The sequence below is a fragment of the Chroicocephalus ridibundus genome, chromosome 1, assembly GCF_963924245.1.
Source record: "Chroicocephalus ridibundus chromosome 1, bChrRid1.1, whole genome shotgun sequence".
NCBI lineage: Eukaryota > Metazoa > Chordata > Aves > Charadriiformes > Laridae > Chroicocephalus > Chroicocephalus ridibundus.
In genome coordinates, this window is record NC_086284.1 from 127,651,942 (window position 1) to 127,676,086 (window position 24,145).

General features: G+C 40.9%; 1 protein-coding gene across 14 annotated transcripts in view; it reads right to left on the reverse strand.

The window, feature by feature from the left end:
* Positions 1-512: 512 nt before the first annotated feature.
* ZBTB20 (zinc finger and BTB domain containing 20) overlaps positions 513-24,145 on the reverse strand; it is a 487,426-nt gene continuing 463,793 nt past the window's right edge. For all 14 annotated transcript variants that reach the window (XM_063351328.1, XM_063351320.1, XM_063351312.1 and 11 more), the window contains 2 exons: positions 6,538-8,145; positions 513-2,007 (listed from right to left, as the gene is read on the reverse strand). In XM_063351328.1, the coding sequence (XP_063207398.1) occupies positions 1,589-2,007; positions 6,538-8,125 (2,007 nt within the window). In that variant the 5' untranslated portion in view covers positions 8,126-8,145 and the 3' untranslated portion in view covers positions 513-1,588. The remainder of the gene's footprint in view (positions 2,008-6,537; positions 8,146-24,145) is intronic.

The window sequence follows — 24,145 nt, forward strand, 5'->3', positions numbered from 1 at the left end:
TACTGCAGGATGCACAAACTCTAGTAGATAATCTCACAGATGACTTCACAGAGCCCCTCATCGACCCAGGTAATTCTTGATTCCATTAGAAAAGAGAGAGAGAGAGAATAATACTAGAAAAGAAAATTAAGAAACATCCTTCCTCTTTTTTAAAATAAAAATCAAGATCATCTCCCCTCCCCCCCTCTATCTGGAAGCAGGTTAGCTAACCTTAACAGTCTCAATTTAAAATAAAATATATATTTATATATATATTCATATATATAATAAAAGAGAAGATATTAGTGGCAGTGTACGCAAAACAAAAAAGAAAACAAAGAAAAATTACTTTTAACAATCTCACTTTTTTTGTTTTTTTACACAAATACTGTTGTAAATATATTAAAAAAATCAGCATTCTATCTGGTAAACGTCACTTTTGCCCCTCTATAAAATTTTGAATTAAAAAAGTCCCAAGAACTCTTTTTTTTAATTATTATTCCCCTCCCCACCCACCCTCTATTCCTCTTTCTTCCACAAGAATAAATCCTGATGCAACTTTTTTTTTTTTTTTTTGCAAAGATTGTGGGAACTAACCCTTCTCTTGTACCTAGATCCATAGGTTGCAACCTCTGATATCTTTGATTTTCCTCTGTGTTTCTCTTTGCCTTCTGTGAAAGTCCCTCTTGATTGTGCTGAGGCCCTGGGCTCAGCGAAGACACTGAATAAATTACAAAAAAGCCACCGTTGCTCGTTGTCTGAATCTTCTTGGTTTCTGCTGTAAGGTGGTGGTGGTGGTATGGGAAAAGCAGTGGGGAGGGTGCGCCAGGGAGCATGGGATGGAGCAGAATCCAGGTGAGGAACCTCTGATTCTTTTTCCTCACTCTGCAGGGACTCCACACTATCCAAGCCACACTGCCTTGCACTCCCCTCAGCCCTTTTGTGTGTTTGTGGATGCGTGTGTGTGTGAGAAAGCAGACACGTGGTGGAAACCAGCAGGGCCTTGTTTCCTCTGGTTGCTGTTCAACCAGAAGCAAAATATTCCACAGTTCTAACTGGATACTGTGAAGTCCAAAAGCGGTCAGCATTGTGAATTATGTCCATTGAAACACTGCGAGCGGTGTACTTATAACGACAGTAGGCCTTGTAGATTTGTAATATACTTTGTTTTGTTTCGTTTTTGTAGTGCTCTTCACAAGTGAGAAAAAAGAAATTGTTTTTTTGTTGTTTTTTTTTTCTGTCTGTTTTTTGATTTTTTTTTGTGTTTTTTTTGTTGTTTGTTTTTTGTAGTAAAGAAGGGTTGTATTTAGAGGCCAGTAGCTAGAGATCCAACCAGTGGAGCTCATGAAGCACTACCTGGCCTTAAGGCCACCATCCAAGGGAGGCTGGGAAAATTATTATTCACCCAGCCTCCGGAAATGTAATGTACCAGCAGGCAAAAAACAGTTCTTCATGTAGTACAAAAACAACAAAATGAAACGAACCCAAAAAAAAGGAGGAAAATAAAGGTAAAAATGAAACAAAAATCATTTCTTAAATTCTAGTGCCATAGCTTTTTTTGTTGTTTCTATTTTTTTGTTCATAACAAAGAGAGAGAGAGAGATTCTACTTATCCGTCTGACACATGCATCCTCATGTGGTCGTTGAAATGCTCGATTTGGTCAAACTTAGCTGGACAGACAGAGCAGACGTACGTGGTCCCCTCCGTGCAGGCCACCACGCCAGCAGGGACGGCCCTGGCGCCAGTGCCGGTGGCTCCGGGTGTGCCGTTGGTGGCGCTGTGCAGAGCCACATGCCTCTCCAGCAGGGTCTTGTGGGAGAATTTCTTCTTGCAGATGTAGCACTCGTAGGACTTCTCCCCGCGGTGGAGGCGCATGTGCACATTAAGGGAGCTCTTCTGGGTGAAGCGCTTGTTGCAGATACTGCACTGGTATGCCCTCACGCCAGTGTGCGTCACCATGTGTTTGATTAGGTAATCCTTTAAAGAGAAGGAGCGCCAACAGATGCTGCATTGGTGGGGTTTCTCACCTGCCCATTACCAACGAGAGACACAGAGAGAGAGAGAGAGAGAGAGAAACAAACAAAAAAAAGATAATAAAATTAAACCAGCTCAGTACGACTCTTTGCAATAAACTAGTGGTAAGTCTCACAGTAGTCTCTGGAGAGGTGCTCTGGCTAAGAAAGAGTAATTCTGTTAATAAGCATGCTTTGATACACAACATTTTTTGCAGGGGCTTCGAAACACTTTACAAAGGGGGCTTTAGGTATTCCCAATCCACATACAGTAAAAAGGAGCTCAGGTGATCTCTTCAAGTTTACTGACAAATACAGGACTACAGTTAAAAGGTCCTGGCATCCACCCCAAGCTTCAATGGCACAGCCTCTCCTGCCTTCTTCCTCACGCTCGTTTCTAGACAGGTCTTAGTTAAGTTACTTTACCTTTCAGTGCCTCCATCTCCCTACCCGTATGTAATAACAACATGGACAAAGCTGGTGATTACTAGATAGCTGACCTGTAACACAGTCATTTTTGTCAAATTGCTTTAAATTTCTCATCAGAGAAATGCTAGAGATTGCCAAAGGAATCCAGTGCTTTATAAGAGGTTTACATTTGTTGTCCCTTTTTCTGGACAAATCTCATAGCTGAAGCATGAATAAGAGCAACTGAAAACGGAACCTCAGTACACAGAATTGCCCAGGCCAGCCAGTACCATGCACAGGGCAACATAACAGATAAACCTCCAGTGTAACAGACATGAAATTTAAATGATTTGACTGACAATTAAATAAAACACCGTATCAGGTATACCAGAGATATAAAATACTTATGTCATCTACCACATTGCCTGTGCGCCCAGGGCTGTTGTAAAACTGATTATGGCAACTTGTATAAGTAAACTCTGATCATATCCAGACAAACTAGTGACTACAAGGATGAACTGAAAAAAATATTTAGCTGAGCACATACAATTTGTTTGTCCAGACTACTCTTAATTCCTCCTTATCCTCAGAGTTCTTCTGGGAGACAATTCTACGGCCTCATGTTTCATGGTATCAGGCAACATTTTGATGACATGTTGCTGTATTGACAGTGTAGACAACACCTAACACCCTGAATGCCTCATCAAAAGCTGCTTTTTAATTTGTTTTCTGAATAACCTGTGGTATAATTCAGGTGTGGTAATTCATCATCTCCAAAGCTGTCAGGGAGAGAGATGGTACCATAGCTCTGTGACAATCAAAATGATCCTGTGTTTCACTCACTGAAAAATTATTTTCCTTTGGTCATTCCATAATTTTCCCTCTAGCAGAGATCCTTTTTTTTTTTTTTTCCACAGACATCCTGCTTCCTCCTTTTTACAATCTGTCTGGCACTGTTTTAAATCCTGGAGAGTCAATCTTCAGGGACCATCACAGATCTGTGGTAATATACCATTTACTCTTTGTACAGTGAGATTACAATACACTACTTACATTCAATTTTAAGAGGAGATAATTAATATGGATTGGATGGGAAGGACCTACTTTTTTACCTCCCCTGAGTCTCTGTTTCTTTTTATTTCACAGTTTGCACATATGACGGTGACATCTGTGAATGAAATATACACGCTGCTCTTCCTTGCACCAATGATGAGTTTGTCCCTACTTGGTAAAAAACACTTGGTCAAAACACATTAAGTCCTTACTTTCCTGCTGGCTTTGCCGAACATAGTAGTGTGTTGAGTGTAGACAGGCCAGTATGCTTGACACGTGTTATGTGGAAAATGATAGTGTGTCAGTTATAATAATGTCTGATTAACTTATAAGAGACTGATTATATTTACAATGCTCATTTTTGCCTTAGGCAACAGATGTCCCAGAGATTGTAACAAGTCGATCTCTTCTGCTCTAGACCCTGCTAAGTCTATGCTATAAAAACACCCTGATTTCTGTCTGCACATGCTTCTAAGATACACCGGGTTCTGGCTTTCTAATCTTAGCTTCAAAACCTTCCTGGGATTTCATCTCTCCTAAGAACCTCAAAACATTTTAGGTTTTCTTTTTTGTATGCAAATTTATGCCCTTCCTAAGTGAGCACTGTAGATTCTTTATTCCCGTGATTCTTCATCTTAAAGTCGGAGAAAACTTTACTCAGTGTATTAAATTTGCATATTCCTCCTTTTGGTTCTTTATTTCATATTTGGCTGGTTTTAGACAGCAATGTGGGACAGTTATCGAATATTAATCACAGCGTGATATGTAGGAGAAGGCAATGGTGGCTTATAAGGTGCACGGACACTGCATGTATTCTAGCACTGTATTTCCACAACATTGCACATCTTGGAGAACAACATTGTGGGATACATTAAAACCAGTCTGCAGGGAACATGGAAAAATATCCATCTCTAGCATGTTTGTGTCCATGTAAAAGAAGAAAGGGAGACAGGCTTCCATTGCATGGAAAGCTACATCAGAGTGTAGTTTTCAGAAGCATAAAACCATAGAGATTGGGAAGCCTTTAGGTTGTTGAATTCTGGTTTATGATTAGGCTCCTCCATGGCTTCTCTTGTGAGCCCTCCAAACAGCAAGACTAATTCGAATATTTGCATATTCCGAATCTTTCCCTTTTTCCATGGATCTTTTCCAGAGCCACTTTGCCTGGCTTCTTTTAACAGGGCTGAGGAAAGTCATCCTGACAGTGGGAACAGCTGTCTCTTCTGTTTTCATAATGATCCTGTCCAGCACTAGATAAGGTAGCAGACACGCTTTCTCTGAGCCTGTACATATAAAGGTTATTTTCAGAAGGGTTTTCTGAAGCCCTGCCCTCTGTTGGTTAAGGTGCAATTATTCTCCCAGACACTCCAGGAGCCAGTTTGTTCCTAAATGAACTTTTAAATCATTTATCTACCCAAAGCCTTCCTTGCCACCACAGTTCATTATTTTGGGCTTTCTCAGACCCACACAAATAAAATATTAATTCATTATCGGAGACGCCTATCAATTTCCTTGGTTGACTTCATGTGTAGTAGCTAGGAATATTTTAGGTCAAGTCTTCCAATATTATTCTTTATCTGACTCCAAATACCAAATGCAGTGCACAGCTGGGGTAGGGGAAATAAAGCACCTAATCTCAGTGAAGTTATTTGTGAAAAAGCCTTTCTAGCTTTTAGAACAAGGATGCAGGCAGATGTATTTGACTGGGTTCTAAAAGGGATATTTTTCTAAATAACACAACACTATCTACATAGTATTTTAGCTGCTCATCCACAACAGAAAGATAGAGAATATAAATAGACACAAAGGATAATCTTGGGATTTAGAATTCTTGATCCTTGCAATCACACATTTTTTACCAGTCCTGAGGAGTTGAACTTTTTGTGTATGTACATGTACATGTCTGTCTTAGACGTCTAGAGGAATTTTTCACTTAAGTGATACTTATAAGTAAACAGAAGTTAAAAGTTCACGTACACACATGGAAGTGAAATCCATTGGATACAATCGGGAGGCATGACTTACATTCCTCCCATACCTTGGGCAATTTCCCCAGGTTCTACTCCACGTATGACAAACCCAGCACTTAAATTTTAAGATCTGACGTTAACAAAACCACTGCTTGATGAGAGAAATATTTACTCTTTCTCTAAAGTAGAATTTCTCTCCAACATCAGAAAGAGCTAAAGGCTAAAGCAAGCAAAATTTAGTCCTGAACCCAGGATAGCTTCTCCATGTCAGATACAGTATCTCCTTGCTTTGAAGTCTCATGACTTGATAAAGCTAGAAAAGGCAGTTTTGGCTCAGGAGTAAATATGGTTACCTATGTTGTCTCGAAAGACCACATACTAAAGCAATTACACTTTTAAACAAAAAGGGTGCTGATGTTGTGTTCTACATATATTATTTTAATTTTTTCTCATTGAGCACCATGCTTCTGCACTCACAGTTAGTGAAACACCTGACTTGCCAGAAGACAGCAATAGGCTTCAGTGAAGTACAGAAAAACTTCTCTAAAGAACTTCAAATTTACTTTCCTATACGAATATGTGAGATTTAGAAAATACGTGGCAGTGTGTCTAACATGCAGGCCTGGACCTACTGCTGCAACTCCACCAGGAATGTACTTGCCCTCAACTCATGCCAATTATCATCACTTGAGCTTAAACCCCTGAATCTGCAAACCTTACAAGAGGATGCCCTTTCTTAGTAGATGCAGTTTTTCTTTAATGACTTATTACAGTTTCCTCATGCCACTTCTACTTAATGTTGACTGGTCAGCTTGCAGGGGACAACAAATGCTTACCATTTCCTTGGATGGGTGCAGGACATATTTTACTCCGAGTAAAATGAGCTTGTTTCTGCACCAAGCACAGTTACGTCCCTATGAGGGACCTGTAAGTTTCTGCAGGGGCTCAGCTTCAATGCAGTAAGCTCGGAAAGTGTTCAGTGATATCAGCTCCCTGGATAACCTCTCCCTCCTGTTTGTGCTGGGGGTTGGCAGGTTGGGAAACAGAATCTAAGTCCACGTTTGTCAAGGACTTTCTCTGGCTTCGTGTATAAACCAAAGGGACACGCTCTTACCTGTGTGTACAAACATGTGCTTGACGTAGTTCTGTTTGGCGGTGAAAGTCTTGTTACAGAGAGTGCACTCGTAAGGCTTTTTTTCGCCTTGCCCACCTGCTGTGCTGTGGCCCGCAGATGGGGCCAAGGGCTGTGGGGCTGGCAGCTGGGCAGTAAAGGTTGACAGGCCAGGCTGGGACACTGTGACAAACTGTGTCTGTTGGCCAGCTAAAGGCTGGGGCAGGCTAAAGAGAAAAGGCTTAGGGCCACTGCCAGCAGACTGTGTGGTGAAAAGGGCAGGCAGGTAGGTGTTGCCAGCTGTACCAATGACCTGAGTGTTGCTGGTCAGAGTCAGTGGCATCCTCAGATTGCTGGTGAGGGTTTCTGTCTGGCGTAAGTATATCTGTGTGGTTGGCAACGGTTGGGCAACAGTTGTGTTGACAGAAGGCTGCAAAGCCCCCTTTTCGGTGCTGTTATTGACTGTGAGCACTTTGCTGTCCATTTCAACGTCATTGCTTCTCTCTGGCGAGGAAGAGTTGGCATCTACATGCTGCTGCTGCTGCTGCGGCTGAGTGCCATCAGCAGGGGCATCATTTTGATCTGCTTGAGAAGGTTCTTGCTGCCCATCTCGGCCCAGACCAGCCATAAACTGCTGCTCCATGGAATCAGGCTCAGTTCCAATGGAGGAACTGACTCCCGAGTCAAAACTCTCCCCTTTGGGCTCACTCTCAGTGCCTTCTGCTTGGTCAGTGTCCTCGGTGCATTCCTCGGACTCATTGCGTTCAAGGATCTGCACCCTTTGTTGGCCATAGTAGTCATAGTCATCCTCCATCTCCTGCTTAATATGGATGTTGCCCATCAGGGTTTGAATTCGGACAGGGCGTGGTTGCTTGCGGCAGTGTGTAGTCTCTGGAGTGGTGGAGAGATACCGCTCCATCTGTTGCGACCGTTCGTGGATGCGGGTAATCCAGCTGGGATCTTCCATATGATGGTCCCTGGGGAGCCCCAGGGCTGTTTCATGGTGGCTGACCACAGCTCCACTGTAAAAGGAGCGCTCCCCACTGCCATTTTGCATGGAACAGGCATAGAGGGCTGAATAGATCCTGTCCACGCTGTGCTGTGAATGGCTCTGCAGGTAGCCAGACTCTGTGTCGGTGCTCTGCCCCGAGGTGCCTGATTCGGGTGTTCCCCTGGGTGTCTCCTGGCCAGAATCCTGAATCACTGGGTAGACCTCTCCCACATTTTGTGAGACAATCCTTGTGCACTCATCAATCACAGTCTTGATCTGCAGGATGCTGGCAGCTGTGAGGATCTGGAGGGCCTCCGACTGTGAGACCCGCAGCACCCCGCTGTACATGAAGTCAATGAGCTTTTGCACAGACTGGACTGACACCACTGAGGGGATCTCAATGTCACTGTAGCCCAGCAGCAGCTTGTCCTGGAAGAAGGGGCTGCCAGCCGCCAGCACACAACGGTGGGCGCGTAGCATGCTCCCGTGGATGCGGACCGTCACGTCACAGAAGTGGCCACGGTTGCGCTGCTCGTTGAGGGTCTCGAGCACAGAATTGCTGAAATTGTGAAGGTTGATGCTATGAATGCGCTCTGTCATCCCCTTGCAACTGATGTTACCTGTAGCAAAGCAGGTGACAAAAAAAAACACCAACAGATTGAGTCTGGTCCATCAACAGAGCCACAGTCAAGGCACTGGCGAGGGTGACCGCCCACTGGGTAAACAAAACAGATTATATGGTAAAAATGGCATGCAAAGGCACCAATGAGAAGACAGCATCTCTGTAAGGCTAGAAGTAAACTTGCTACTCATTTACAGAAGCTCAAGTTCTAACTTTTTGTACAAAAGCAGACAAAGACAAGTGTAGCTGGGCCTAAATTCCAACCACATTCCTGGGCCTTGGACTTCCTATCAGTTTATCTGGCTTTAAAAAGCCTAGAGCCAGCCAATTGTAAACACTGAGCACATGGATTAAAGCTGGATTTTAGGCTGTTCAGATGTGGACCCATGCCAGAAAAGATCAGATTCTTACTTTAATGACCTTTTACACCAAGTTGTTAACACAAAGACTCTATATGCAATTTCTATCTAGATTGGTATTTTAAGGAATTTGGATCCTGTGTTTTAGAGTACAGTTACTTGCATCAAAAAAACTGTCAGCCACTTTGTAAAATCCAAATCTGGTTCAAGATTTAGGCTGTAAATGTTCCTAAAATCCCCCACACAGTTTTGTCTGGGGTTGTGGTTTAGAACATTTGCTACCCAATAGTGACAAACAGTCCTCTGTAAGAACCCAAAGCACAAAGTTAACATGAGCTGTCCCCTTCATTTTTAGCATATCCCAAGTTCTGACTGGCACCAGAATGCCATCATATAAAAACAAATGTTCTCCTGCTGTTATTTACTTGACAGAAACTGGAAAATTACAGACATCTACCCTAAGGAAGACTTTGTCTTAGTTTGGCTGAATAATCAAAATAAAGAACAGTTCAGAAAAGCACCTAATTTGGGTACAGAGCCAGCATATCCTTTAAAATTAACTTTTACAAGTGACTAAAAAGTAACTTCTTTATCTCTCAATCCACTTCTCTTTATCTCCATCTTGATTGCTTTGGTTTTAATGCTTTTTTGTTTCCTTTCCTGTCCTTTACTCATTTTTCGACTATTTACATTTTGATGGACAGAAACCATGGTTTCACCTTTTAACTATGAAGAACCAACTATCCTTTGAGTGGTAAGCAAATAAAACATTATTAATAATTTTTTTCTCATAGCATCACCTCAGTTCCCAGAAAAGCATGCAGAGAAAAGTAATGCATAATCACAAGTAGTATTAGAGGCATTTTTTTTATCTTGAATATTCCGACCAAAGCTACAACCCTTCTTGACACAACTACTTGTTAATGTGCGAGAATCTAAAAGTGAAATTTGGTAGAGAAGCATGAATAAATTAAACTAGTTTATTGTCACTGTCTGTTCTAACAGAAATATACAGAACAAACAAATAGCATCCAAAGTGGTTTCATATATGTGTCTTTTAGCCCAAAAATGTCCCTTTGGTCCAGCCTAAAGGGTGCTTTACATCTGCTACACAGGCAGTGGAACACTACTCACTGCAATTTGCAGGAAAATGTGCTGTCCTCCCTGCTCTGCCGCCTTCTTCTCATTTATCCACTCCTGACATCTCAAGCACACTCTATTCTGGTGGTTCAAACAAAAACCACCTTGGACAAAGGTGGTTATTTTAATTCTCTGAAGCAGCTGAATGATAAAAGGGAAGCACAAAGGTCAGGAACTGGAAATCCTGACTGGGCCAAGCTGTCTGAAGAAGTCTGATATTAACAGATGTAAACCAGCCAGTACCAGAAGGGTACTAATTTCCACGTGAGATTAGAATACTGTGAGGATGCTCACATAGCAGAAACAAGGAGGAAACCACTAACAGTATCATGGAGGTTGTGAATTTCATCTGTCTTGTTCATAAGCTCTGATGGTAAACCTGAGTTTCATCCTCTGATGAGACTGATCATAGGACTGGAAAAACATCTTACAAACTGGAGGACTTCCCTTCAAGGGCACTGCAACTATTATTACACAAAATAATGTACAGAAGAGACGTATTGCCTCCTTCTTCTGGACAGCCATTCTCCAGAGGCCTCCAGATGCTTCCCTTCCCAACATGTCAAATCACACAAGGATTCAAAACGTAATTACATAAAAAGTCAGAATCCTCGATCTGAAAGGAGGAGAACTTGGTAAAAGCTTTCTACTGGTGGGGAAACAGAAGTGTACAAAATGAATGATAAACAGATGACACTTCTTTTCAAGACCTACTGTAGGCCATGGCAAGTGATTGTATAGCTACCCATTTATCTGCATCTCCCTTTCAGTGGTTGCCTATTAGTATGCTAGAAATCTTTCCATCAGTAAGTATCAATCACTAATTGGTTTGACCTTAGGGCTCCCTCTTCATGCAAAAATGTCTTTCAGATGTGCTTCTGGAAAAGGGAATGACCTCGAGTTTATGTTCTGCTTTGTCAAATGAGGTATTTGATAAGAAGAAGAAATACGCAGCAGTCTAACTCAATAAACCAAAAATCCTGCCTTGCACATGCACAAGGTGGAATATTCTGCGTGTACCAGAGATGCTATGGATAGGTCTCTTGACTTGAGCAGGTGCAAAGAAGTCTACATTGTTCCCATGCACCTTGGCAGATAAAATTAATTTTGTGAGTGGAACTCTGAAAAATGCATTCTCAAGACAAATCCTTTCCAGAAATATGTGATATGCACCATGAGACTGGATGACTTCTTGAGAAAGTGAATTCTGCCACTTATCCACAAATCATGTAGAGAAAGGAGGAAGGGCACGGTTCATCTGTAAGTTTCACCAGCCTTTCTAAGGTCTTAGCCGTGGGAAGCAAGAGTTGTGTAGCCACAATGCATTTGGTCATTAGCTAACTTGATGAAAACAGCCAGCTGGGGTTAATCAAGGCTAAAGAAAAGAAGTTTGTATGCATTTATTAGAGTGATGTGAATATTTCTCTTATAGGAACTGATCTAGGATGCACCTTGAGGTGTAGGAACTGGTCTGAATGTCAATTGAGTCACTTCATAAAAGGCATGGAGTACATTTTGGTTGCTATTGGTATAACAGAGTTTTCCCTCAAAAAAAATCCTCTCCTCATCTCTTTACTTCTTCAAATGAAATTGGAACATCTACCACTTGCTCAACTGAGAAACAACCGAAATCACTCCTTAAGGATAAAACAAGAGGGCTGCATTGAAGAGACACATAACAGATGGTAAAAAAAGCTAATATAGATTTTGAGGATGTTTCTTCTAGGCCACCTTCCTTGTCATTCAACACTGAAAACCATACCTATCCAAAGTACAGGAAAACAAATAATTTGCCATAGTGTCAGAGATGCTACTACACAAACCACAGCAGTATAAAAGAGCAGCTTTAACAAATTCCAGAGACAGGTCTGTAGTAAAACCTGCTGACCCATGCAGCTCCTCTCCCTCTCTGCAGGAAACTGTGTACAGATCCAAGTTTTGTGTTTGTCCCTTACTGTATGCTGTTCTAACCTGAAAGTCCAAAGGTGATGCTCCCCATACAGTGTCGACTTGCCAACGCAGGTTAGATTCTAAAATAAATGCCACATTCTGACAAAGACTACTAGAGCCTTGGAAAAGCCAGAAAGTGTGTCAGCTCTTCGCAAGACCCAGCTACACACGCGCACACTCACCTACTTGTCACTGCACAGAATGCCTGGCTCAGGAACAAGACTGCTGTCTCAGGCTCTTCTCAGGCCTGCCACTCTTTTAAACTCGAGACAGTGGGAACCTTTCTGTGAAATTCAAGTGGTCTTTGTTAAGTGTCCCCCTCCTCCTTTTTTTTGTCCAGTAAACATGATGTAGAGATCCCAATGGACTTATTCTGAGAAACTCCTGTAAAATGGTTTTGTCCCTTTCTGTGAAGTAAGTTCTGATTGGAAGGGTATTCACAAACCATATAGGAAAGAATGGGTGTGAAAATGCAAAGGCCATTCTTACCCAGATGGGCAATGAATAGGCGTTTGCCAGTTCAAAAAAAAAAAAAAAGAAGAAGAAAGAAGAAGAAAAAAAAAAAGAAAAGAAAAAAGCCCAGACAACTGCACAGATTATGCACATTTGCAATCCTCCTGGGATGCAATTTGAAGCTGGCATGGCATAAAGGTGAAACATATTACTGTGCAACTTTGAAAAAAGCTCCGTTTGCCCATATGCAAATGTACCGATTAAACTGTCAGGCTATTCACAGAAACATGCATGGAATTCATCCTCAACTACTAAGAAGGAGCACAACGTGGATGGGAAAGGAAAAACTTTTGTTGTGTAATACATGACTGAGTGCTTAGATTAGTGTTTCCTTGAATCTCATCCACCCCTCCCGCTGACTTTTATGCTATGGGCATTCAAAAGAAAGTAGATTTTACCATGACAATAACAATGACAACCTCTCCAAGTACAGTACCAAAAGGGAAGGCAATGGCAGACGGAAACAGCAGGCAGTGAACTCCTGGAAGATACCATAGAAAATGTGAAAGTGCAGCAGAGAGGTACATCAAGCATGGCTTGAAGGTATTTTTCCTATTTGCCAAAGCTAACATACATAGACCTACATTAAGCTGGAAAAGTATGGCTCGCAAAGATGATTTTTTTGTTTGCCAAAAACATAAAAAATGATCCCAGCAAACACATGATGTAGTAGAGCTACAAAAATGTATGAAATACTGAAGACCGCAAGCCACACACAAATGGCTATAATGTACATTTTAAAATGGATTTAGTGAGGGTTTTTTTGTACAGCCACTAGATGTCCCTTTCTGCAAAGTCAATACTTACAGCTTTAATGCTCATAACTGAAAGATAACACGGAATTTGATTTTCTCTAGTGTCCTTTAAAAGCACAGTATCTCAAAGCTCATTGCACAGTAATGACTACCATTTCCAGAAACACAGTGATGATGAAACCACCACAGCTCCCGCAACTCAGCAGTAGCTCAGTGCACAGCCTTCACCTGAAGCAAAACTGCCTAGGACGCTGGAATCCAAGCTCTTTTTGGAAACTTACTGTGTGGTCTTTCCAAGAAATAACTAGCAGAGTGAACCCCAAAGGCTCTGTCTTGCTTTCATACTTATGAGGCAAAGAGAATAATCGTCTTATATCCTTGAGTATTGGTAGGCTTGCTGAGAGAGATATAGATTGATTTTTTGCCTCGATTTTCTGCAGTAGCATTTAGAAAACTGTCTGGCAACTCATCTCACTGATACTTAGACAAGATTAAGTAGAACTAGCTTGATATTGTTGCCTAGTTTGTCTTCCTGACAAGCTTCTCAGGCCTCGCATTGAGAAGAATACACACATTGAGAGACTGTAGGAAAGTTGGAGGCATTATATCTCGTATAGAATATGATATCTTTATATTCTTATCATCAAAATGATAAGTTCCTCCCTAGGTGGGAGAACACCCTGGGCTAAGTCAACAATGTGGAAGTTAGGCTTGGTAGGCTTTCTTCCTGCTTCTGGAGCCGTTTCTCTGTGCATCTGTAATCCAGCCACTAGTTCCTAGGAGCGCCATAAACCTAAGTAACCTGCTGCTGGAGACAAGCATCATCATCTACTCCTTACTCTCTTCCTCTACCACGCATAGTTTTGGAAATATCCAGTCCTTGGTCTCCACATCAAGTGTTGGATGACCATAGCCTCCTGGTTGTATCAAAAGGATGCATTAGGTTCTTCAGACAGTCATCTAGTCTATTCCTTTTCCTCATGGTGGGAACAATTTATCTACTCTATCTCTTCAGAAATTTGTCTAACATGTTTGAAAAAAACAAGAACGTGCGGCATTTCCATTCCCTCCCTAGACAGATTGTCTGCTATCTTTATAGCAAGAAAGTTTTCCTAGTATTTAACTTTGAAATCAATTACTCATCCCTTCCTCCAGCAGACATGGAGAACTATTGACCACTTTCCTCTTTATAGCACTCTCTCACATATTGGAAGGTGCCCCACTTTACTTCTTTAGACTTTTCCAGAAAATACACACTCAGGTCTCCCAATCACCCTCATTGGTTATATGTACTCTCCTCATTCTTATCTTCTTCCATCTTCTGTCCGGTTTGTCCTTCTTTCACTTAAAATGCAGTGCCCTAAAGTGGATAAAATACTTTAGCTGAGTTAGATGAATGAAACAGTTGCCTGAGACACTTCATATATGAAACACTTTAAAGACCTTACAGAATAAATAAAACCAAGCAAACAAAGCCCTGTTATCAAAATAAAACTCTACAGATTTTCCTTAAGAAAGGCATGTCTCAGTAAAGAATCCTTAATTTGGAATTAAAATCTGAACTCTTGCATAAACATGACAGTTCAGTTGAAATACAGCATTTCCATCACAACATATGAAAGCTACGATAGTCCCACAGTTTCCATATGAAGTTTTCTCATTTCCATACATTAGTGTCTCCTGTTCCAAACCTAGCACCATAACCATGGGTGCTTTCTTCCGCTCCAATGACCTGATTTATCCCTAGTGATTAAGTTTTATTTTCTGTTGTTCTCAAGTTAGTTGCTCTAAAATAAAACTGGATTAACAGAGCAAAAATTCATACCTAGTGTTTCCATACACAAAATTAGTCCTGCAGCAGGTTCCAACTCTCTGGGACCAAATTTAGTGCAGCATCATTTTCCACGAAAGAAGTGACTTGAATTCAGATCCTGAAAACCTGGTAGTGTCTGACTTCTCAGTATATCTCGATGATGCTAGAGAGGCCGATTTAGCCAATCCTGCTCAGACTGATTCTCCTGAATATTTGGCCTCATTCTGAGCAGGGGCCTGCAAGAGGAAAAGCTCATATGGATTTTCAGGAACACAGAAGAACATTTGTATCCTCAGCAGGAGATCTGACCAGGAGCAGCCCTTGCTTTCTGTTGCTTTAAAGGTTTGCTGGATTTTTCACCCAATCATCTGCTTGAACATCTTGAAAATCAGTATCTCCTTCTATAATATCTATCCAAAACAAACACCAGATGACACTACACGAATTGCCCTAACCCTACCAGATTGTTGTTAGAATCAAAATATGTAGCAGTCTACATTTAACAGGAAGTACTGTATTTTTACCAGCACAACATCTATTAATGTGTCAGTAATACACTCTATGGAAGAAAGAATCACTGCGTTCTGAAAGCTGTCAAACTTCTCTAAATTTCATAGTCTAATAACTACGTTTATTTGAAAGACAGAAATGCATGCACACACAAACACAACCTTATTCTCCAAGGAGCAAACATATCGAGTAGATGGCTAATAAGAAAGAGTTTGCTTAAACTTTCAGGAGAGAGGCTTTTTCTGCAGACTACAGAATGTTCAGCAAATTTCCTATGCACAATTTATTCAGTTAATTGCCCTGTCCTTTTTAGCATCTACCTTATGACGAGATACTCATTTTACATAAGACTGAAGACTAAACCATAGGTGTTCTGTAGCTAAAGATTACTTCTATATCCAGAGGGCATAACTTCCCAATGTCAAGCATAAAAGCCTCTGTTTCAATTTACACACTTAGGGAGCAGGCAGTCAATCACCTTCCTGTGCTTCACCTGAAAGACTGAGGGAGGAGTCTGTCAGCACTAATCCTGTTTGCTCTACAATCTGCAGGCAACAATATTTGTGTCTCAGTTTGTTTCATATGTAGAACAAGGACAGCATCACGCATCCAATTCCACAGAAGGACTGCCTGCCTTAATTAATCTTAACAAATTGTTTTGCATTCCTTGGATAAAGAACACTACAGAAAGATCAGGAATTAACTGCATAGGTCTCTTCAAATTTTGTTGTCCAGGCTTACAAAAAAGAAGCTTTTCTCTCACAGTACTCTAGTGCCTTGATTCCTTTATACGTTTTTATGGTGAGCGTCCTCCTTACAACCACAAAACACCAGGTAAAAGCTAGCTCCAATTCATAGCAGTTTGGTGACCAAGGGCTTTAAAGTGTTACAGCACATTCAGCTATTTTTAAGTTAAAGAAATACTCCATTTTTAGCTAGGACATTTACTTTTCCCACTTTCACTCCAGTTTGTATTCTTGCTATTTTAGGAACTCCAAAGTTACTTTAGAGTAAACAGGGTATACTCAAAAGCCATTGTTATTCCCAAGCATGTATCTGGGGTCCGGTCGAATATACCTCTACTGTAAATACTGGCACACATACACACACTCTGTTTCTCTCAGCCCTGGTCTGTAGACCCTCTGCTGCTACAGCCGTGCCACCATATCCCGAGCATAGCCACAGACTACACTGATGGGGGATGCTTCTCCTGAAGGTATCTACAACACCTCCAAGCAATATATACTACATTAACAGAAGAACCACTGAAGCTGTTGTCACAGCTACATTAATGAGGGTTTCAACAGGCTGGCCATACCATTAAAAGGTTGTTAATTCCTGTGCCCAGACCAGCTGTAACCTAATTACGTTACCAAAAGATACAATCACCGAATAGCATTTTAATGCTCTTTTTTAAAACGTAAAGGGAGAAAACAGTTTGTACAACTGCCCTCCTGTAATTGGAAACAGAGAAAACAACGTGGCCACATGATGGCACTATTTCCTAGGAAGAGAAACGAGGCTGTGCTCATCCCTTCTTTAGTAGGGAACATTTTCATGTTCTACATGAAAATTGTTTCAACCCCTCTCGCTTGTTCCCAGAGAGCTCACGCACGGTCCTGCCAAGCCACAGCATGGCCCAACTGTTTTAATTGGCCATAAGTTTATGGCAGTTTGGCTCTTTAAAAATCGAGGTGCATCTATTGCTAGTTTTCTTTCACAGTGCCAGGTGTCCATTACTCAAGAGGGCATGCTGCACTAGTGGACCTGCAGCAAGAGAGCCACTGGGAAGAGGCGAGATGGGCCAGGAATGCCAGCGAAGCTACGGTGTGAACACTCCCCACTCAAACAAAGAACAGGGGGATGCTTCTTGGAAACAGAAAGAATAAACATTTTGGAAAATGTAGGCAAACAAGGTGATTTATTTTGCTATTCTACGGTCCTGACTGAAAGCTTACAGTAGTCATTAGGAATACCTTCACCTGCTTTAAGGGCTCTTGTTTAAATCCCAATAGTGTATTTCAGACTGAATACCAGTAAGGAAAGCGAACAGGGATTGCTTTTGGTCGTTCTGCAGTGGTGGACTGTATAAACTTAACCTCTCTCAGAAGCATTGTTTAGGGAGGAGAAGGGGCTGGGGTTTGAGGTGGAAGCTGAGTCTGGAGGAGGAATGAATTAGAAGGATAATAGGTGCAAATATATTAAAACACGTCTCCAAAAGAGAAAATAGCTGTTCCATGAACTCTTTCACGTTTACCCTGTATTGTTAGATTTTTCCCCAGGCAGAAATACAAGGAGGAAAAGCTTATCAGTTTGAGTGTGGTTAAATACAGTAAGCCTGAAAGCCTGTGGGCTTTGGTTAAAAGGAAAATACAGATTAAAACCTCTTAAGATAATTACCTGTTTAGAAGGTTTCTATTCAAGCTAGAATCCTCTACAGGGAGTGTTTGTAGCAGTCTTTTAGGAAAAGGGTGCAATCAGAAATGGCTGACTTTTGTGGGAGAGCTGCTGCCTGTGGAAGAGCACTGCTTATACCCTTCATGTTTCCAGAGAAAGGCCTTTCAGTGTAGAAGATTTTGTTCTGGTCACAGAACTACTGGTTGATTGGAGAAACAAGGAATGGATGAAAAACTGTAAATGCCAGTCCTCAAGGCTGGGAAAAGAATACTTCCATCTATTCCAGTGACTGTGTCTCAGCCCTGAGTAGAGGAAAACTATCACATGAAAATGCTAGATTTTATTTGGTTATTTTTTCCATCTATCTTTTTTATCTGTTAGTGAAAGGGTAATTGTTAACTAGTACAACTGGGTGCTTTGGTGAATATTTCAACATAGAAATATTGTGAGACAGATATTCATACTGTTTTGGACTGTGGCTTCTTTATTTTGAGTTTATGGGATGAGTATTCAGGCCTGCTTATAATTCAGATTTAAATATCAGCGGGAAACAGCATATGGTCACGTCAGCGATGCTGAAGGCCACAGGGAAATTTTCTGTCCTCAGTGAGACCTCTGCAATCCCTGGGAGCAGACTTATTTCCAAAGTCACCTACTTAGTTTTGATAGGAAGAGAAACGTATGGCAGAATGCTTTAATAAATGAAGGCAATAAACAAGAACACAGCATTCATGGGTGGCTTGGTATCATCAGATGGATCTATAGCATTATATGTACATTGTCAGTTCCAATGTTCCCCCCCTCTCCCCCCAAGGGAAATGGCCCTGGAATTACATGCGTACACAAGCATACAATCACCAACAGGTGATACTAATACAGTGTATGAGAGTTATTTCTCTGGTCTGCCTTCAGGCACATTCTACCCTCTACACAGCCAAAAACATTAGAGACAGCATCTGTGAGTTTTACTTCTGAATACAGGGAATATGCCCTGTTTTGAAACACTGTATGAGATCAAAGCACAAGACATTCTTGCTAAAGTTGACATGGCTGCACACACAGGCAGGAAGCTGTGGGGAGAAGTCCCTTGCTCTGTTTTTATTTCCTCTATCATACCCCTTTTCACACAAAAATTGCTACTTTGTGGTTTTTTCTCTATCTGTGTAACATCAATAAATTACACGTTATCACTCCTATCATCTAGTTATAAAGAGCCTTTCAAGAATTTTAATAGATGCACAATATTGCTACACTTACATTTTCACTGGTTAAGAACTCAAAAATAGCTCTTGTGAGATTACTCTTAATTTATACTACTTCTCTCTTGTGGGCTTTCAAGAAGCAGCATTTCACCACATGTCACAGATTGATACAGAGTATATATTGTGCATCCCAGCCAGGCAGAGATCCTTTCAGTGTTTTACACAACAAAGCTGGGATGAGTAGGGGTCCTAAGATTTGTTTATCATTTTTTTCATAGGTGCAGTTAATTCCTCAAGGAGCTGTTTGTGCTGACAGATTTCAAGATCTCAAATTCTCTTTTACATTCCAGTTCCTGAGTGGTAGGTATGCAAGACTAGATCTCATGTTATTTTAGCCTTGTAAATTACTCCATGGACAATGACAACAGTCAAAGAAAACATAAATGAAAAGATGGCACAATTGCATTCTCTCTAGAAACAATAATAATTGGCATCCTCAGGAACCCAAACATACAGTGCCAGCCAGAACACATCGCTGTGGTCTGCGTGCACCAAGCTTCGAGGCAAATACCCTGATGTAAATGAAGGAGCTCAGTGGCACCCCAATGGCTTACAACTGACTTTCACCTATGGAGTAGATCAAAGACTACATTTCTTGTGGAAATACAATGATTTTCCCCCACAACATCCCCTAGCACACTTTATAAACATTAGTAGGCGGAATTAAACAGCACGTTGGTTTTATGTTTCAGGTTCTCTCCCACTACCACGTTAAGGCTTCACTTCAAAAATGCTTTGAATGAAAGAGCTCTCTTTGTTCAGCCGAGAACAATACAAGAATTGTTTTGGTTTTCTCTCATTCGAATACTGCTCTGGTCCTACCTTGCTCTAAAGTTATTGAGTGGGATCACAGCACAAAGATTACACGGCTACTCTGCTATAAGTAAACAAGAGAAAAGAGAAGAAAGTGACTATGGAAGCTTAGATGAAAAGAGCAGAAAGGACAGTTTACAGTGGTGAAAAATAACAGAAGGTGACCAAGTCTATTTTTACAGCTGTAACTCTGGAGTTGCGTAGTTGCAACAAACCAGGCAACTAATGCACCAGTCAATGTTTCTCAAAGCATGGAAGGTGCCTCCCTATAGCATGCAAAGAACCAACCAAGAGAGATGCAAGCACTGAGTTATGCACGCTTTTAACAACACACAGTAGCACAAAAGGAGATGCAGATGTAGCTGCTTTAGTTCCCTTCAAGTAAGAGTCACCTGTCAAACACTGGAAAATCTTTAATGTTTGACTCTGCTACATGAAGTGTCCCCTCTGCAGACCATATGAGGGAAACGGTACATTTGGTTTATTTTTCTCACCCGATTAGGACAGAGGAGATGACAGCAGTTGCATGCGTGGTTAAGACATGAAATAACAATGATTGGCATAATTATGTTTGACATCCTTCAAGCAGACCATATGAAGTGGCAGTTTTGGTATGTGCAACTTCAGGAGGAATAACTATTAAAACGAAAAAAAGAAGAGGAAGTTAGAAAGCATCTGAAAGGAAAAGATAAGGAATTAAAATCCATAAGACCAGCAGGGAGGTGGCCTTCATAATAGTTTATTAGAGTCCATATGCATAACCAAGGATAACAACGACAACAACAAAAAAGGAAGTAGGAAATGCTACAATGGTTAAATAACAAGGTATAAGAGTTCATTAAAGTTGAAAATGTATCCTTCCAAACATGGAAATCATGGCCAAGTGACACTAATAGAACTGAGCATAAACTGTAGCAGGCTAGATGTAAAACAAAGATTAGGTAGGGTGAAGGCAAAATTTAAAGAAAAAATGACTAAAGGTATAAAGACAAATACTGTAATTATTTGTCTTTAACACAGACATCAGACAGAGAAAGTTTACAGGGCAATGACCGGTACCTAAGAAGTGCTGCATATTATATGGATTGATAGATTAAGTAGGCTCGTAGCAGGCTCAGTGGGTTAGCTAGACTGCTGATCTATGAAAGCAGCAAGGTAATCGAAGAGGTTACAGAAATTCTGCAGTGGAACTGACATTATTGCTTTAATTTTCAAAATGGAGGATGATGGAAGAAGGGAAGCAAGCTCAAGGGGACGAAGAGGAAAGCACTGTTCTGGAGACTGTTATTAAAAAAAAAAAAAACAAAACCCACATACAAAACCAACCAAACAAAAAATCCCAAACAACAAGAGTGCTGGAACATCTAAATACATTGAACAGTGAAAGACAGTTGTATAGTATTCATCGGTCACTCCAATATATAAGGGAAGGATTTACTACAAGACTCAACTTAAAGAATGGTAATAAAAACCTGTGGGGGGCAGACTCTGAAGACAGGAACAGGTAAACTCAGAAACAGACTGCAGATATCTTACTGGACGGTTACAGTAGGTCTCAGTGGCTGCAGCATGACTTACAAACAGAAATATCACAGTATTACCAACTCAGTTACCTCAAAATCTTAAGAATGGAAGCTATGGGACTGTAAAGAGCAATAAGAATTTTTATCCTTTTCCCCAGTACTTAAAAAGAACAGATACACTAGGGACATATCTTCAAGTTCTCCCCTGAAATCATGAAAGCTAGAAACTTGGACAGCTGTTTTAAACCAAAACTGAAATTATGCATGTTATCACTGAGAGTTCTGTAAATGGAGAGCAGTAAGAAAACACTGAATACCACAAGAATTGACAACCTAGCATCAAGCCAGTATTACAGGGTCATCAAATAAGAGAATCAACATTTACGATAATTAGACAAATTTTCAAAAGCATCTATGTGTTATAAATGTGATTTATGCATCAGTGAAACTCCGGCTCCAAAGTCACACAGTCGCTTCTGAAAACATACTCACTGACTTCAGAACTGAAGTACCATATGCTATTAGTCATTTCTCATGAGAAGAAAAGCCCGAGAGACCAACCTGACAAAACTCACTTAGTGTACTGATTAGGAATATAGAGACCAGTTCCTATCAATAGTACAACATTTTACACCACCAATTCTTCAGTGTACTGTGATAGCTTTTTCAACAGAGGCAAGGTGAGCTCAGCTTATAGTTTTACATACCTACACTTGTACTTACTTCTGTCTCTACACAATTCCAGCAACACGTATCTACTGCTATGAAAACACAAGTCATTCCTGGCTGATATTTCTTTGGTAATCTTACAAACAGAAATATAAACCTACAAGACACAGAAACCACTTACGACTGTTAAAAAGAGAAGCATTTACTAAAAAAAATTTCAAATGTTCTGCAAGACGAAAGTATAATTAAGTGTCATGACATCAGTATTTGAGAACTATGGATGTCCTTGCTTTCAGTTTAGCTTGCTACAGAAAAGGCCTGTATCATTATTATTATATCATCTAAAATAGATATCTAAACATACATCATTTCTTAGGTCACCAAAAACAACCTAAAAATACTCAGCGTTAGCTAACAGATACCATACATAGATTAGCAAAAATACAGATGAACTTACTATTGACATACTGCCTGCCTCTGAAAACAAGGAAGCTGGTAGGATCATGGCCCCCTCCTCCCCTCTGAACGGGGAGATCATTTGAAAGCTCCAGAGCAGTTCTTAGGGAATTACAGCCACAAATTTCCAGAGGCAGAGGGAAGACCATAAGGGCATGTAACCATTCTCTTCCTGCCACAGAACCTCAAAGAGAAACACAGGAAACCTAAAACATAAAGATGAGGCCAAACCACCTTCATATCCATCTAGCCTCTATATTAGCCCTGGGCAAATCAAACTTGCTGATTCATGGGAAGGGAATGGTGGGTCCCTCTAGCTGCTCAAGAAAATGAAAACCCAGAGTTTCCACATTCACTCCCAATGCTCTGTGGAGTTCAGGAACCTTGTGAGGTTCCCTCTCTGCCTTTCCCCATTATGCTGTAAGTCTCTCAAGCTCCAAAAATCAGAACTTAGAAGGAGAAAAAGAAAACAGACTTCCTCAAAGTTCCCATCCTGTAAAAGCTAAAAAATGCTGGAATTGGACCAAGTCAGACACGTCACTTGAGCATGTATGGACAAAGGGTTCAGATGTGGTCCATCACTGACAGTGTTTATAAAGTGCATTCTATTTAATGCATAAAAACTCCTCAGTCCCTTGCTAAAATATAACTTTTATGAAGTCCTCCCCCATCTCAATGTCTTTCCAATGATTGTTTCATGGATTTTTCAAAAATTATCCATGCCTCACTTTCCTTCTCAACTTTCCCTCCCTACCAGAATCTCAGGTCTCTGCATGAACTGTGTTCTCTAAAATTAGAAAAAATTGCTTCAGCAGTTTTTCCAATGATTGTCCAACCTGCCTCTTGGTCCCATGGAAACTCTTTGCAAACATGTTGCTTGTCCCTTGTCTGGAACAAACTCCTTCACATATGGACCATCCAATGTCTAAGAATAACTCTTTTAACTATCAATAGAGACAAAGCGATTCAGTTGCACTGTTCCCGTGGGATTCCTTTGAGTTTGGACACATCTGTTAAGATGCATACATCAGAGCTTGAATGAAGTTTTTGTCTGACTGTATCTCTGAGAACTCGTGAAAGTTTCTGCCAAAATGATCTTATCTCTTGGCACTTGCAGAGCATATATAGTTATAGATGCTTTCTGAAGGGCTCCTGAAGTAAGTGGCCTATACAGACCAAATCAGTTTAAATACAGCAGAGTCCTGATGACTTGCTTCCCTCTCAGCACAATCTTTAGAAGCCTTACCTGAGGCAGTTCAGCCTTCAAACTAGGACCCTACCAACTTTGTGCATTCTCTATCCATAAGCAAGAAAGCATGAGGAAAACTGCAAACAGCACCAATCTTAAATGCTTTCCTTTGCTTCTTTGTAACCTTTTCAGAACCTGTGCCTCTATGCTTGCCCTTGTAGCTTTTTGCACAAACACCTTTCTTCTAGGTAAGCAGCTACATCTGTTTGCGACAGCTGAGTAGCTAGAGGTGGAACTCATTTGGAGCTCTATCAGCTCACTCTATGACTTAATTCCAAATTAATTCAAAGTGGTGCTTTTTATCTGCCAAGCCCTACATGAAAACAGTTACCTCAGGAAGCGCCTCTTCCTCTAACTTGTTCCTCCAATTGCATTGCGTGACCTAGCATTTCCCAAGACTGAAAGAGATAGGAACGGGACACAATGCATCCTAGGTTCTGGATTTTGCTTCAAGGATTCATCTGTGCTGGAAAAATATCATAACATTCAAATGCAGAAATCTAGGACCCAGTCCTGCAAGGGTCAGAAGTAATGAAACTTAATTGGGACTAAGTGGCATCAGAAATGGCATGTAGAATGTACCACAATA